Here is a 17,228-nt window from a genome sequence, read left to right as displayed (position 1 = left end):
ACCAAGCCAGGACTACATCATGGCACCTTTCTTGCAAGCAATAATTCTGCAGCTACCTAGTTTTGAACAGTTTGAAATCTTAACTGCTGTCCCACTGCCTGAGCTATTTACATTCTCATCTATATGCAGAGCTGAAAGCTTCTTTAAGGACAAGTCTTCACTGCTTGGTTGCAATTTCACTTTTCTCTGAATGAATTCACCTTTCTATTTCAAGTTTTATTCAAATAAATGCCAGCTGTAATCCTGCTATCCCACTTGACAGATTCAGAGCCTTGCTTTCAGTGTCCTTGAAAAGCAAAGGCAGCCTTGAGACAAATTAGGTCAACAAGTATCCTCCTAAAAGGAAAAAGAATTGAGAAGAGTCAGGAGAAACCAAAGACCAATTCTGATCTCTTTCTGTATATTCTAATCACTTCCTCCAGATGAGTCTGGGGGGAAAAAAAAGCCTAGTGGAAGTCAGGTGATAGACTAGATCTGGAATTAGGTTTGTGGCTATCAGAATGCATTATTCACCAGAACACTAAAATCTTTACATTCAGGAAGCAACTGAAAAGTCTTAAGAGTTCCTTAGAACCTGTCCTGGATCTACCATTTTTCTGAAACAGAAACAGTATACACAAAACCAGTTTCTCTTTTGAGCACCAGAAGAAACACACATTAAAGAGATTCAGAGCCTGGTAGCTCTCAACTCACCATTCAGCTAGGTGAGCATAAGAAGAAAGAAAAAAACAAGAAACAAACAAAAAAAATCCACCAAAACAACTGTCACAATCCAGAAGCACAGCCTTTTCCAGGGTTTTTCAGAGGTGAACTTCAGTGCTTATCAGATTTCAACAGCACAGGACTTGTAGGTGGTATCTTAGTGACACACCCTATGGAACACACACAGTAACATTTTCATGTGATTGAGAACTGAAATTAAGATTAAAAAAGACCCAGCATGCCAAATAAGTTTTGCTTATTTTGCTCAAAACTTGAACATTGTGCCAATTTTGTTAGCTCATCACTGGCCTACAGCGTAGTTACCAAATATTTAAGAAAAACAAAAAGTACATAAAATCTTACAGATGCCAATCTAGTCAGTCCAGGAAATTGTTGCTAAAGCTACTGGTTGGCCAGAAGACACAGGTAGTCTCAAATTCTGTTTCTGAAGTAAACATCAGGAAGCTGAGTACAGAACTCTACTAGCAACTGACCAACTAACAACACCCATGTATCAGTCTTGGGATCTTTCCCCAGCTGCTGCCTCAGACCACATTACTATGTGAAACAGTCACATTGCTTTCTATCCTTAAAGACCAGAGCTATATCCATTTGTTCTCCAGTCCCAGAACTACTCAGCACCACACCCTGTTGATTAAGAGGAGTGCAAGTCTTATCTCTGAGCATTTAGGGCCTTCACAAGCAAGTATTTTACACTCCAAAAATCCCATAATCTGTCAGGTAACATATCACCTTTGTGAGTCTCGTTCTAGGGAAGAAGAAAATTGCACGGTGCATTTGTACAAACATGGAAAACAATGAATTAGTGGAGTACAGGTCCTAGGCTGCACAAAGGACTGAAGAGAAGACCACACGCAGCAAGAGGCAAACACCCTCACTATTTTCAGCAGGCTTACACTAACTTAATTTTATACATTTGCTTTATGCTGTGGAAAGACCAAACCATTAAGAAACACCTTATTTTGTTCACTATATGACAAATATTTACTAGCCAGCACTTCTTTACAAGCAAGACCTTTATATCCTCCAGTAATACGTTAATCAGTGTTTTCCATTAGACTAAGAAAACATCAGAGAACTCTGCTAAAATTGGCCCCACGCACTTATGCCTTAACAGCTACACATATATCTAGAGATTGCTTTTAAACCACATATGAACTGTATTAAGACCACATGGTTCCTGTGAGAGGCTAAAAGCAGATATTGCTGCAGTAATCAGAAGCATAGTTCCATAAGATTAAGTACTTCTGCAAGATATTTAAAAAGCCACCGGAATCAGACAGCTGAAAGCAGTTCCAGTGTCTGCAAGAGCAGCATCTGTTCCATTCCTCTGTTCTGGGTAATCCACAACTTCCTCTTCCCCTCCCTCTCAATTTGCTTCTAGTTAACATCAGTACTTTTGAAGACCTTGCTTCCCATAAAAGCCTTACAGCAAATTCTCCACTAGTGTTTTGCACATTATCATACCACCTCCTTCTCTCCAAATAATCCTATTTTGATTTAAACACTGGTAAAGAAACATCATAAAAGAAATTTCTCCTTTCTTGTCCTCCACAGATTCTCCTGTGCCAAGCAGCCAAACATAGCAAAAAGGCTAGTTTTCTTGATACCTGATTTTTAGGAAAGAAGAAATAGAACTGGCAAAAAGCCTAAAATTCACAGATAATTTTTAACATACTGACAAAGGCAGACAGCTTCCAAAAAAAGTACCCAGTGTATGAAACCCCAGACAAGGCAATCCTATTTTCATGAAGTCAAATTTCAATCAACTTTTGGCAATACAAATACCATAATATAAACTATAGCCTGAAGGACTGTAATCAACACCACTAGCTCTGCATATGAAAACAAAAAGACATTTGATTGGCATAAATCTGCAGAGAAATCTTTCCGACCCTAGTTCATTTTCACCCAACTTGTACAAAGCACTATCTCCTCTCCTATCAAGGCTACTGTCAATTTTGTTTCTGAAGAGGATTTAACCTCAAGATTAATCCAGGTCAATGCTTCTCTCTCTCTCTGTCTCACAAAAATGTAAGAGACTTCCACCTTGTGTCCATGATCGTTTCATGGCTCCTGGCACTCTCAGACCCTTGCCAGGCACACATAGGTGACTGACACTGTCCACAGATATCTTTATCAAACACCTGTTTCAGCTACATGTGCTCAGATGCAACTTGTCACCAAAAATTATTCCTTAGAGCCTTTACTGCAGACAATCCCATCTCATTTTGGCAGCTTTTCCTATAACAGTAACTCCTGTAAACAGCATTACCGTAACAGACCTTCCTGCACAGGGATGTCACACACTGAAGAGGTATCCTTCACATACAGAAATGAATAATCCACTTCCCTCCTGCCCCTCTGTCAAAGTCCACCAGAGAGCACTGCAATTGTATATGCCATGGTAGAGTGTCCCAAAGCATCTTCTGTAGTCACTTTTGACAAAAGCCCTATTGTCTCACACTCAAACCCATTGTTACTATGACAACAGTATTACAATGCCTTCAAACTACCAGTGTATGGATTCCTCCACCCCCACCAGCTCACAGAGAAGGCAGCCTTATTTTCTAGTCCCTTTCAATAAGCCATGTCTGAACTCTGAACAGTGGGGAATGCAGTAAGATTCAGCCCCAAAAGCTCTCATTTCTGTGATTAATATTAACATTTAGAAGCTGATGTAGTTTAAACAAGTGGTTAGAGGGCATTAAACTATTTAAAACCATGAACAAGAACTTCAATGGGAAAGCAAGAGCATTCTTCCACTCAATCTAAAACATAGAATTTTTATCCTATGGTTGCTATCACCCACTCATTTGAGAAAGACCTCATAAAGAAACAGTATGAATAAACTTAACCATGTTAAGTCCTTGAGCCACTGTGTATGAACAGCTTTTAAACCCATTTGGTACTCACTCTATCACTCACAGACCAGAAACAGAGCAAAAGGACTCACAATCCAGATAGTCTGATGAGCCTAGGATTCCATTACAACAGACTTGGCTTTGATCAGCGAGTATCTGAATTAAAAAAAAATTAAGAACTGCCAAATTTTTTATTTTGCATATCAAGACAGATAATATCTAGATGCTGTTAACCAGGACAGCTTGGTTTTAAGTCTATCAATCAGAAGATACCTTTGTTTTTGGGAATTCAGTATATACCCCTCCAGCAAACAACGTGCATAACCAGCTCCCTACATACTTCAATTACTAATATTCCTAATACTTAGTAGGAAGCTACTTGTCTTCTTACAGGCTTCTGTCAACCCAGCAGCTAAATCTACAGTCACTGTAATAATTTGTCAGTTAAGATGTTAAAGCTTCTCCCTCTCACCTCATCCCACCTTCCAAAAGAACTGCACAATCTTGCACTGTGCAATGCAGCACTTCCTGTGATTTTTAATTTTTCAGTAGGACAATGAGACAAAGCTCTAGGTTTCACAGTGATACAGTTCCTTCACTTGGAAGGAAAAATGCCTTGAGCATTCTAAAATCTCAAGGGACAAAAATACCATAAATTGTTAAAATTTCACTTTTTGTTGTTCATGCCTTTTTTTCAAGGTGACCAAACAGATAAGCAGTTCAGTGACAAGGCAAACTATAAATTCTACAATGTATTTAAGTTTTATTGTCCACTAGTTCTACCAATAACCTACCCTTTGTAGATTATTTTTTAAATACTGACAGAAGATATGCCCTGCACAAAAGAGTCACATCATATTCCTTCCACATATTTCTGCCTAAAGATCAGCAGAAGGTAGTAGCTAATGAACTCTTCTCCTTTCCAAGTCCTGAGGAAGCACAGCAGGGTGAGCAGTGTTTTGACATGTTAACAAAAAGACATTTAAATAACAGTGATCCTCAAGCTAAGGGCAGGACCTGGATGTTGGAAATCCAGATAGATTAAAAAAAATTATCTGCTTGCTTGCTGTATTCTTTCAAGTAGAAAAGCAGAAATGGGGAAAAAGAAAAAAGAAAAAAAGAAAAGGAAACGAAAAAAAAGCAACTAACACAGAAGTTCTGTGGTTAAAAACAGACAAATGCACCTTGACTAATGTGATGTTTCGTAGCACTAAGATTGTAAATTCATCATGCCACAGGATCTAGGCAGGAAATGTTATAGCTAGCCCACAGGAAGGCAGTAAAAACATTGGTCTAATGTCATACTAAGTAGTTCCTGATGGATCCTTAGCACTACATGGACTACACAATTTAAAAAAAAAAAAGTTTACCATGTAGAAGGGAGCTTTTCAGTATCTAGAATTTTTATTTTTATTTCCCTAAAATTACTTAAGTACCCTGTATGTTAAAATCTGTAAGTCAGAGCATCACCATAGAAGATGCCCAATTTGTACATTTTTGAAGGGTGCCCTTAGAAACTAGGCAGGTGTATGACATGTAAAAATCACTCCTAGGTTAGCAGTCCTGTACTTCTCACAACATTTTACTGGAGATCCACTTGAAAAAAAAATCTCTGCAGAAACAAAGACAGTGGAGGGCAAAGCAAGCCAGAATAAGTACATCGTTAATAAGGTTATTTTAAGCCTAGTTTTGGTTGGGGATTTTTTGTGGGTTTTGCTCATTTTGGGAGTTTCTTTGGTGGTTTTGTTGGGATCTTTTGTTTATTTTTTGTTTTGTTGTTTTGGTTTTGGGGTTTTTTGCTTTGTGGTTTTGTTTTGCTTTTTTAAACAAAAAACCTGTGCATTGCACACAGTTTTAAAGGAGCTCTTACCACTCAGGTAATACCTTGGAGCTACTCCAAATCAGTGCTCAGCAACAAGAAAACCAAAACAGAAAGAATATGAAGTAAACCTATAGATCTGCTCAACCAGTCTGAATGTCTGTATGCCCCATACCAACACTTCACACTCAGAAAAAGAAAAAAATCAGAGCATACAAAAATACCAGAATACTTTACATGATAACATAATGGAAGACTAAATGCTTCAGCTTGGAAAAGAGACATCTGAAGGGAGAAAAGAGAAAAGCCTATAAAATAACAGAAGATAAGCAGAGTGCAATTAGAAATGACTGTTCAATATTTCTTGCAGAAGCCCTGAATGTCTTGCAATGAAAGTCATTAAATGCTTTTTAAAAAGGGAAAGGTTGCTTTCTGCCTGCAAGACTAATGCATTTTAAAATTCTGTTACCATGGAATACCTTTGCAAAGCCAAAAGAATAGCAGCACTGAAGAAGTTAGATCTTTTTCAAGAATTTTGTATACCAATGGCTATGCAACACAGTGCAGATGCAGCTTCTATCAAGTTCCTAAGTTGCTGACTGCCATGAGAGAGGATACACCTAAACCACTCAGTCTCTGGGCATCTGCTACCTGTCATTATTGGAGAAAACTGAGCTACAGGGATCTTTAGTCTGACTACAGTATAGACTTTCAGATGGAGAAATTTATCATCTCTTCTCTCTAGCCTGACCCACGTAAGAGTCACTACCCCGACTTCACAGCATTGCTCCCAACACGCTTGGCAGAGCTCAGCAGCCATTCCTTATTCCATGAGCATATGCGACACTGAGGAACAAAACCACTTTTCATTTGCTCTAGAAGCAGTCCACAGACATTGAGAAAAGCATCTTACTGACAGAGAAAACAATCCTAGAAGCCATAAATACCAGAGAACACGATCTGAAAATTCGTTTTAACGCTTCAATACATTTAGTCCAAAAATTGATTACATACAGCAAACAACACTTTGGAGTGGATTCCATTACTTAGCAACTAAACAAATCTGCAATGACAAGATATATTGTGAGACATGGTCAGCAAAACAGCTGAGCACTGCTCATCATCCTCCGGATACTCCTACACTTCCATGACAACAACTACCCACAAGAAGAGCCACAGTATGCATTCCTCCCAAACTCATGGCATTTCTGTTTTCTCCCTTTAAGTTCCTGTCCTACCCTTTGAGTACACAACCAGGAAAACAGAAGCACAAGAAATCCTATCAGTCATTTGCTGTCCTGCAGTTCCCTGTGGTATAAATCTGTGCACAGCATGAACATATAGTTCATGTGTATTTCTTACTTCCAGGTAACCTTCCCTGTGGCAGGGTTTGTACCTGGCAGCCTAAACACAGCTGTACAGCTGAGCACCCCTGGCACTTGAAGCATAAACATGCACACTCTGTGCCATCACTACCCAGCTTTGCTGGTCTTCCAGCACTCTCTAAATGTGTTTTCTTTAGAAAAATCATACAAGACTGTGCTGCAATTCCACACTGTTTAATTATCACTTTGTTGCTTTTTGACCTGGAAAGAAGGCAGAAGAACAGCATTCTCTACTAGATATGACAAAGATATGCTGGCTGGGGTGGCACGGAAGGGAAGGAGAGAAGACAAACTGGAAAATTCCCTCCCATTACATCATTTGTAATAAGATGCAGAGAATAGGTAGCCAAAAATGAGGCTAGATGACGATTTCCTACATAGTCTATTGTTTTTCAGACAAGTATCCACCTGAGTTCAATAAATTCTAGGTTATGATAGGATTTCCAGAGGCTCTGCAATTAAATTCAATTAAATTCAAAAAGCATGCCTTAGTGTCCCTTTTTAAACACATAAGAATGTGATTTTTACAAGCCAGTCTCTTCCATCATATCTACCAAAGTGTTAGTCAAAGATCTCATCTGTGAATGTAATACAGGATGAATTTCTGTGTAAAAAAAGTCATTAATTTGATTCCGTTCTTCCTTTCACCAGGTCCACGACCTCTTGCTGAATTAAGAGCATCCCTTTAAAGGTATCATCAGTTCTTTCATATGGAAATCAGATCTCAAATTACTGCCAGTATTGTAAATGATGTACCACATGATCTGGTCCCTTGATGTGATCTGTCCAGTCTCCTCCAAAGTGTTTTTATAGAAGCCACCCAAAGCTACACTACTGACGCTGCCTCTCTAAATCCCAGTGTCTTCTGTTGCAACCATCTTTCATCCTATCACCCATAAATACAAAGGTCTGCTGCTGCATCACTTCTTTTTAACAAGGTTTTAAAAGACTGAGCAAGTCTAATCTTTTCCAAGCAAACAAACCCAGTCCTTTTTTACAGGTCACTCATCTTCTCAGCCTCTTAACTGTCAGCATTCGCCCACTTAATTTGTATTTTCAGTCAGCAGTTCCCAAAGCCAGGCAGACTCTAGCACTGAGCAGGACCAAAATAATTACTTCCTTTAAATCACACACAAAACTCCAGTTACTGACTGGAATTAAGTTTACTGTCCCATTCATCATTGTCACAGCAGACTGTTACTGGGACCTACTGTGTCAATGGATTTTTCCCACAGTACTGCTGCATTACCAACTGTACTCAGTAACTTCTGTAGAATATTCTCCATATGTTTTACCTTGCAAACAGACAAAATCAATTAAGTCCCTTACCTCCCTTGTAAAAAGAACAAATAGTCTAAATACATATATATTTTATATATATATATACATATATATATGGTTATTTCCTCAAATTTTCTTTCACAGTTTTGGGTATTTTTATTTTTTTAAATAACGACCTAAATATTGCAAAAAAGCTCATGCTAGAACTTTTCCTTTAACTTTTGCAGCTTTCTCTGCTGGAATTTTATGTAGTAAGCCCTGAAACAAATAAACATTACCTGAAATTCTGACAAATATATCTTGCTACCTGGATAACATATAGAACAAATCTCATCTTCACAATCTTAATCTTCCCAGGTTCAATAAAAATCAACAATGTTGAGCAGACCATTTTATTCAGGCTAGCAGATGTGAAAATAACCAGAATTCAGTAAGTTCAAGGAACTGATCCGAGTTTAAAAATAGAAACTTCCATTTAGAGAAGAAGTAATACTAACTACACTGAGAAAAAACATAAAAGTTAAAGACATCCTGAGTGAAAGCTCTTTATACCTTCTAAATACATTTAAAATGATTGAAGTGTTCAATTTTCTTTGAAATTGCTTTGGGTGCACATGGCACACATACACTGAAGATATATACCTGCTGTGAACAACTGTGTCCTTTAACTTGTATTTGAAAGCTTTAAAGGAATAAAGAGATATTTCCTCACACTGTATTGAATGAAAGGTCAATCATCTTCCTACCCACTAGAGCAGGCAAAAAAGCAAGTACTTTACCTAGTAAAACTAGTTTCCTTGAGTTAACAACAGACAAACTTCCATATTCAGATTTTGAAGACTGCAATTTAAGGAGACTTTACCTGACCACGCCAGCACAGTTTTTCTCGTTGAAGCTCAGCAAAGCTTGTGCTGTACAACATGAAAAAGCTGTTCTTAGGTGACTATCACTATACCTACCTGCTAATTTACAAGATGTTACTGGTTTAAGAACAAGCAGTATCTTTCATCTGAAGTCCAGTGTATCAACAATTACAAATGCAAAAAAAAACGTATCTGGTAAAGTTGCAATATAAGAAGTGACAAGCACTTACCAATACACACATCTATCTTCCCCTTGATAGCAGCTTCATGCAAAGGAGTGTAGTTCCAATTGTCTCTAGCATTTGGGTCTGCACCTTGACACAGTAACAGGCTAACCACTTCAGCATGACCAAAGGAGCAGGCGTTGTGAAGAGGTATCAGCCCCCCGTCATCACGAGCATGAACGTTGGCTCCGGTCTGTAGCAAGTGCTCTACAACATCCTTCCTCCCAAAGCCTGTAAAAGAACACATTTGTTTTATTTGTCTGGTAAAAAGAACATGATTTAGCATTTTAAACTGTTCACTCTTAGTCTAGTGCACAGGTAACAGATATTATTCGTGCCCTCCTTCTACTTTTTGGTTCATTTGCAGTGGGACTATTTTCACTGGCTCCAACAACAGTTGGAAGATGAATTTAACAGAGGTGGACAGTGCTGAATTATAACCAGCCTGACTGGTTGCCACACTGTCTCACAAAGAAGTTCTACAATAGGCTTGCCATTCTTTTTCAACAAAAGAAAACTTAGTATATATGTACCTAAAGCGTGTTACATATCACCTCTTGATGCAGGTCTTCATCTTGAGAAGACCCCATATTAACAAACACTGAAGGACACTGTCAGTGCTCAAGTAGAACAACCTTACCTCAACCCAAACTACATGCTTGCTCTTTTTCAAAGAGTGTGGCTATCTCCAGTTGAAAAACTGACAGAGAGACTAAGAAGTCACAGATTAGTAGAACCGAGACTTCAGCTGAGAAATAACTCATGAAGGTCCCAACCCAGGAATGCACCCAGCCATGGAAAACATCACTGTAAAGACAGCTCCAAACTCCTATACTTCAAAATCCTGCATTTGTGTGCCAGGCCCTGACACCTTTAGCTTGTTGAACATGAACACTTTCAAAATTTCTATTATATTTATTCATGGTACAGAATAATTTCTTCCTGCACCCAAATGCAACCTCTTGCTCTACTTCTTCCATATTCTCCTTCAGCATTCTTTCCTGAAAGACAGAAGTTTTCTAGAGGCTGACTAATACTATGGTTAAGGCAGGCAGGGACAAAGCAGAAGTCCTTTTACCAAGGCTTATTATGGCTTGAGAGTTTTGATGACAGTTTAATGCTATATTTATTTCTGCCCAAAGATGTGGTCATCTAAGACACACAAGCAAACAGGTGGAATAACAGGGGGAAACCATCATTTCTGGGGAAACCCACCCAGATGCTCACATCTAGTGCAGAGTGTAGCAGTTTACACCTCAGTTAAGCCCACGTTACACAGCTCAAGAGCTGCAGTTAAGAAGTACAGGCTGGTTACTTTAGGATAGCTGTAAGGATTCCTCCATTCCTACTGTACAGAGCCTGCAGCTGCTTGCAGCACAGATGCTGGACCACTACAAATTACAAGTTAGCACACTGAGCAGACACCAGATTGTTGTGTTTTTTTTTTAAACACGGGGCTAAAGAGCAGTTCAGCTGCTGCTCCACAAGCTGCTGAGCCACACCAGCTGCAGGGAGGGGCCCACAACCAGCCTGGCACCCCACTCAGCAATCCAATTTCAGTCCATCACTGCTGATGAGTCAAAGCTTTCTGGTACATTACAGACAGATCACTTCACATTAGAAATTACACTACAGAAATCAAAGTGTGCGATTCAAAACTAGTATTATTAAAAGTTGTACTTATTTATCATGACAAAACTGCTACCAGAAGACACATTTTTCTTAAATGAACTGTCAGTAAGGCCACTGCAACTGTAATCACTGCAGCTTCTAGCATCAAAACTGATTTGTTTGTTTCTGTTAAAAAACAGCCAAAGAATATCACCTGTTTGTCTTCAAATAGAAAATGACAGCTCAAATGGGTACAATGGCAAACAAAGGGTATCTGGTCCTGCAGCAAAGCTAACAGGCCTGTGGCATAAATACCAACAAGCAAGCCCTCACAATTCCCACGTTTATATTGTTCATTTGACTAGCAAAGCAAGACAAAGCTTAGAAAAGAATGCTTTCAACTAAACAGTGAATCTACGGATTTTATTAGCCATTAGTTTTAGTAGACAGCTACCAAAACCAGTGCTGAAACTGCACCAGCCTTTGCTTTACACTTACTTCTGTCTCTTGAGGAAAAACAACCTGACAGTGCCTGAAATCCCTGACTCCTTTTCACATTGTTCAGCGTTGTGATTTTCTATACTACATACTACAAGATCCTGCTGGACATGAGGTCACCAATAAAGCTATATTTGGAAACATGAGCAATGAACACTTGACCTTTTTTGGTGAATTAGCTCCCCTGTTCAGTCCTCAAAAAAGCACAGTACAGATTACTGTGATTTTATCCCACCAGATAAATCTTTTAGAGGAAAAGTAACCAATTATGGGACTAGCTTCCCACATCATCAGTGCTACCACAAGCAAGCCTGTAAAAATTTGAGTTGACAAAGTACCAGATAATCTTTAAAATGATAACAGGACCTAACCTAGCAAAGCAGTTGTAACAAATTCCTGCAGTTTCAAGGTCACCTTTTGTAAAAAAAGACACATGGCAAGCCATTTGTGGCAGATGAATCACATACAGTTTGATATGAAGTGAAGAAACTGATGAGGCATCACTTCAGATGACTAAAAATCCTACTCCTGTATATTTCCAGAGCAACTTTAGTTTACAAAGTATAAGGAGTGTTCCAAGAAAGGATCTGAAACCAAAGATCCCAAAAGAGAATCAAATATAAAGTTCCTATAGAAAATATCCAAACCCAGAGTAACTATGGAGTAAAGTCACATTTAAAGGCCCAGCACACAAGCTTGGTTTGATGAGATTCACCTGCCAGCTTGCCAAGCACACTCATGCGCAGGGTCCCTTTGTTAGCTGTTTCACACTGGTAAAATACATACGCTTTGCCCTCATTTTACCTTCTTTACACAATTTAGAAGTTCCAGGCAACTCACAGTACCTCAGAAAACATTTTCCAGGAGAGAACAGAAGCAGCAATCCCACTATAAAAAGGCAGTAGCAAGAGAACACATAAAATCTAAGGGTGAAACACTCATCAGTCAAACCAAAGAAAAGGCAAAATTCAGACTGACTGACAGGCTGTTCACTTCTCCAGTCACATTACAGAAACAGCTAAAGACCAAGACTTGGTGCAAGCCAGGAGATGGACATAGCTATAATAGATTTACATAAATAAAGAGACAGGCAAACAATCTGGGGAAAATGCCACTTAACCAGTTCTTTGCCAATGCTGCATTCTTGTCTTTTTCCATTTTATACCTGTCATTTCAGGCTGAAAGTGATAAAAAAGGCTTGAAAAAAAACCAAACAAACTGGCAGCTTGAAAGTTAAGCTAAATAAAACCTGTAAATGCTGTCAGACAAGATGGCACAGAGACACCACCAAATGCTTACTACTACTGCCAAGAAGACCTGTCCTACTCCCCTTTCACACCCAACTCCCAGCCCACAAGCTCCTCCTGTCCCATCTCTTCTTGTGGTGTTGAACCTAAGTAACAAGAAGCAACATGGTGAGTAGGCAGAATGACATGACTGATGAAGAAAGCAATGTAAGGATAGCAACATGAGCATCAGCTGATAGATACCCTCTCTATACACTCCTGTTAGGGCTTCTATGTTAACCCTGTGTTCAGTCACTGGCTTTCTCATAGTAGCAGTTTACAGACATTTAATTACTAACACTCACAGAAGCCACATAATTTGCTGCCCAGTTTCAAGACTCATTTTCAGAAATTCTGTATAAAAGTTAATCAAATAAATACATGGATTTTTCACTAGAATCAGAAGAATGATTTCACCAGTCAGTACAATATATCAAGTTTGATCAGTTTAAGTATAGCTGTACTGCTTCATCCTCTGTCCAACTAAAGCCACTTCCTCATAATGTAGAACGAATTCCTCCAAATGCTAACTCCAAACTCTGCAAAGCTGCTACATGCAGAGTTCAACATCACATGGAAGTCTAACCAAGTCACTATTTTTTCTGCTTTCACTTGCTTGCTCTTAAGAACACGTTGACTCCAAAAGGAGATAAGTTCCATAGAAGTGTATAATCACAGGTTAAGCATATCTGCAGGTTTTAGATCTCAGGCAAAGCAGAAAAAATGCTCTTATTAAACGTAATGCCACTTGTTAGAGCACTAAGCATAGCTCATATAAGACTACAAGCCCTTGGTGTGGAGACACACACATCTTAAAGAGATACACAACCTTTTGAGAATAGTTATAAACTGTAAGCAAAGGGTATAAATTCAAGCTAAGTCATTGTATGTCTCTCTGCTTTAGTACTGCACATTCTGGGACTGGATTTTCCCCAAGACAGCTCTTCCAAGAGCCACCATGCACTATTCCTACTTCTCCAGGCAGAACAGTTTCCTACTTCTCTAGGTGAAACTGAGTGATTAAACTAAGTAAACTGAAGAGCCTTCTAACTGGGAAAAGGGCACCTGGCTCAGTATTACTGAAGGTCTGAGATTTTGCATTTATACACTCTTGTAAATTTCTTCAAAGGATTTTAAATAGGAAGGAGTTACAAAACATTTCACAAAGTATTGCAAGATAGTTCAAGAGAACAAATTACTATTCACAAAGGAAGCAAGATGAAACTTCCTAGGAGGCAATAAATTTGTGACACTAACAGAGTTCATGTACTACAAACACTACAAAAACATAAAAGAATTCAAAGTCAAGGTCAGTAATTTATGAATTCACCTTTTTACATGAAAAAGCCTGCATTCCACTGGCTCTGAGCCTGCAAAGCTCCCAGAATGTTTCCTAACTGACTACACAACCTTCATTCTTCATTCTACAAATATGAATCCAGCTGAAAAATTGCTACTACTGTTGCTTTAGGCTGCACAAGGCAGAATTAATAAGTAACTTAGCATTATGAACAACTTCTTGAGTAAGGGCAGAGATCTCTTCTGTGACGGGGATTTATCAAACAACTGCAACAAAATGAGTCAAAAAAGTAGTTTAAGAATGGAACCTCAAACAAGGCTTTCTAGATTACCTTAAGGGAACCTGGGCATAACAGGTGGAATGGTCAATTCAGGTGGCTGCATAGAGCAGTAATAATTTGCCAACTACTTCTTGCTGTTTCCTGGCTCTCCCTCAAGGAACACTCAGTAGATAGTTATATTAGTTCTGCTTCCTCAATTGTTTATCTTACACATATTGAGACAGCTTGTATTTTTATGACTAACAGCTTGCTAGCTGACAAATCAACTTCATCAGCTGTCTTCTTAAAACTCTGGCCATGCACCGTTTTCAAACCCAAGTGAGATCTCTGCCTTCCAGAGGAAAGTTCTGTACTTCAAAAATGTTATAAATAATAGTTAAAATACATTAGCCTTCATAAAAATATTTTCTCCTAACAGTTATTACTAGTGATAGCAAAAGCATGCTTACAGAAAATGGCTTTACCCAAACAGCTCTTTGGCATTACTATAGACCATACAGAATGAAAACAAGGGATAGCACTGATGCTCTAACAAGTCACCTGAAGTCAGGCTTCCCCAAGCCCAAATTTGGGCTGATTCCACCAAGAGTACTTCACCCTGTGATCCCAATCCACAGCTTCCAAAAGCCACCCTGGAAACCTTTAGCTCTTCCTCAGCACAGAAGTGGGCATTAAGCCACAGTTCAGCAATGTCTGTTAGGACTCTCTATATCCCTGGCTTAAATGCTAGAAAGAGAATAACTGTAAAGCTAAAATAATGTGTTGCCTAAGAACTTGAGGAGCTAACTTCATGATTAAAAAAATAGTTAATGTGGAATATAATTCATATACATATGAATCAAGGTGTCAACAGAAAATACTTTTGTAAGGATTATACTTGTTTCAGAAGGGAAGAAGGAAGTCTGCTACCAAACTGGCTCTTACAAGTTCCTGCTAGCTCTGGGAAAAAGCTGGGATTTCAGACAGAAGGCCAAAGGAGTCTTCCCCATCTAGGCATATTAAGGTAGAAAAAGCCAACAGAAAGCCAACCTTTGTATGTAAGTGCTATAAACAGAGGATGTCAAAAAAGAGCCATGAAAGCATCACTGCTTATCTGCTTAAACACAATGAATGAATACAGGATACCCACCCTGCTGCCCTGCATTCCACAATGATTGACAGAAAATATGTAGGCTGAGAAGTTCCACTCTGCCATGCAAAGTCTACCTAAACTTTGACACATTATCACACAAACTGAATATACATACAATTATTGTAAAAGTGTTCAGAATTCCACAAAAAGAAAAAAAACCCACACCTCTCTCCACCCCTTACATACACACAGAACCACCAGCTCATCTGGTTATGCTGACTGAAAAGGTATTTTGTTAACAATGTGAAAACATCATCACCAAAAGCACCACCAAGCCAGTTTACAAGAACAGGCAGTACAAGCATAGCAAAAACTTTTGTCTCATAAGGGGCATATACCACAGTATAGATGTTCATAATCTGGCAAAATCAATGACAGTTAAGATCTTAAGAAAAAAAGTTAAAACTTCTTTAGACCAAAAAAGTGCAATGGAAAGTGCAAGTGAGTGAACAGTTTGCCTCTTTCAATGCAGTTTGAAGAGAATGATTAAACACAACACAGAATATTCCAGTGAAGATGGTGGAAAACACAAGAAGAAGCAAGTTACTTTTACCACCAGATAACACTCCCATTATTCAGTGGAACTTCTTACCACAGAATGAACTTCTACTAACCTGTAGAAACTGGGTCTTGCTCAAATAGCTGCTGAGCTACGAACTGCAGAAGATACTGAGAGAGGTACCATAAAATGAGCCAAGAGTACAACTTCTCCCTAGACATCTGCTTTTAGCCACCAATACAGATAAAACCTTGAGCCAAACACAAGTTTGTGCTTAGCAGAGCTGTTTTTTTAATTATTATATTAATGGTTCCACTTAATTTATCAATCATTTTCAAGTCTTTAAAATCTGCTTCTTAGTGCTGCAAAAGCCTACACATACCAGAGATCCAAATCTCCTGCAATTCATGCAGCAGTTGACACACTACTGAGCCTTCTTCTTTCCAAGCATTCTATAGAAGAATCCCTCAAATCACTTGCAAAGAAAAAGCTCATCACATGTTCTGAAAGACATTCAGAATTTCAAGACAGGCTATGCTAGAATAAAAGCCTAGCTGGGAGGGTGAAATAAAAATGATCCTTTGTTCATTCAGTATCTCCCTGCTTGATTGACAAGAGAGGTCTCCATCACCCTAATATGGCCTTAATATTAATTTCTGCCTTATTTATAGCTAAGCAAAGCGGGTCAGATTAATTCAGCACACTACCTGACCTTTCAACACTGAATGGAAGAACCAATTCCCCTTTTTTTCAGATAACTGACAATTCTGATACCCCAGATAAAGAAAATCTAGATAAGCTTTTTGCTCCAACTTGATGTGGCTGTGCACATTTTATCTGGAAGCAGATAATGAACAGATTACTAACTTCTTGAAACAGATTTAGACCTATTCCCAGCTTTTAAAATAATAGCTTACAGATATTTCAGTTCTCACTTTATCCCCAACTTATATACATGATAAGGATTCTGAATGCTCTCAAGGAGTCACACCTTTTCTTTTCTTTTCCTTCTGCCAGAAGAAAGGATAAAGGCAATTTTGAAACTAGAGACATCACTAGTTTCAAGGCTCAAGGAAGCCTGAGCTTAGTGGTTTTTACAAGAAGAAAGAAATAGGGAAATACTTCTTCCCTGTTACAGTAAAAGTAACTTAACTGCCTGTCATTGTTGCCAAAAAGGATAACTGAGAAAACCAGACTGAGCTAGAGAGAAGTCAAATAGCCACAGAAAAATAAACCACTCCCAAAACTGGGAAACTAAGAATCAGAAAAAAGTAATTCTGCCACCACAAATTATAAGATCAGAAGCAGAACTCTTCTATAATTGAAGAATTTAGCTTCAAGAGGTAAGAAAAAAGCAGTTTAAAGCACAGCATACTGCATTATCCAACTCCTGCTCCCTTGTGAAGGCTGTACAATTAACTTTTAGGTACGGCTCACACCATGAGCTACTGTTCACAACACAG

General features: G+C 38.7%; 1 protein-coding gene across 1 annotated transcript in view; it reads right to left on the bottom strand.

Moving 5' to 3' along the window:
• The window catches only part of TNKS (tankyrase), a 133,023-nt gene that overhangs the window by 113,276 nt on the left and 2,519 nt on the right, over window positions 1–17,228 (bottom strand). Inside the window, exon 2 of the mRNA XM_030449543.1 lies at window positions 9,166–9,390. Within this exon, the coding sequence (XP_030305403.1) occupies window positions 9,166–9,390 (225 nt within the window). The remainder of the gene's footprint in view (window positions 1–9,165; window positions 9,391–17,228) is intronic.

The sequence above is a fragment of the Calypte anna genome, chromosome 4A (genome assembly GCF_003957555.1).
Source record: "Calypte anna isolate BGI_N300 chromosome 4A, bCalAnn1_v1.p, whole genome shotgun sequence".
NCBI classification, from domain to species: Eukaryota; Metazoa; Chordata; class Aves; order Apodiformes; family Trochilidae; genus Calypte; species Calypte anna.
The sequence above is the reverse complement of the archived record's forward strand: the minus strand, read 5'-3'. Positions and strand labels throughout refer to the sequence as shown.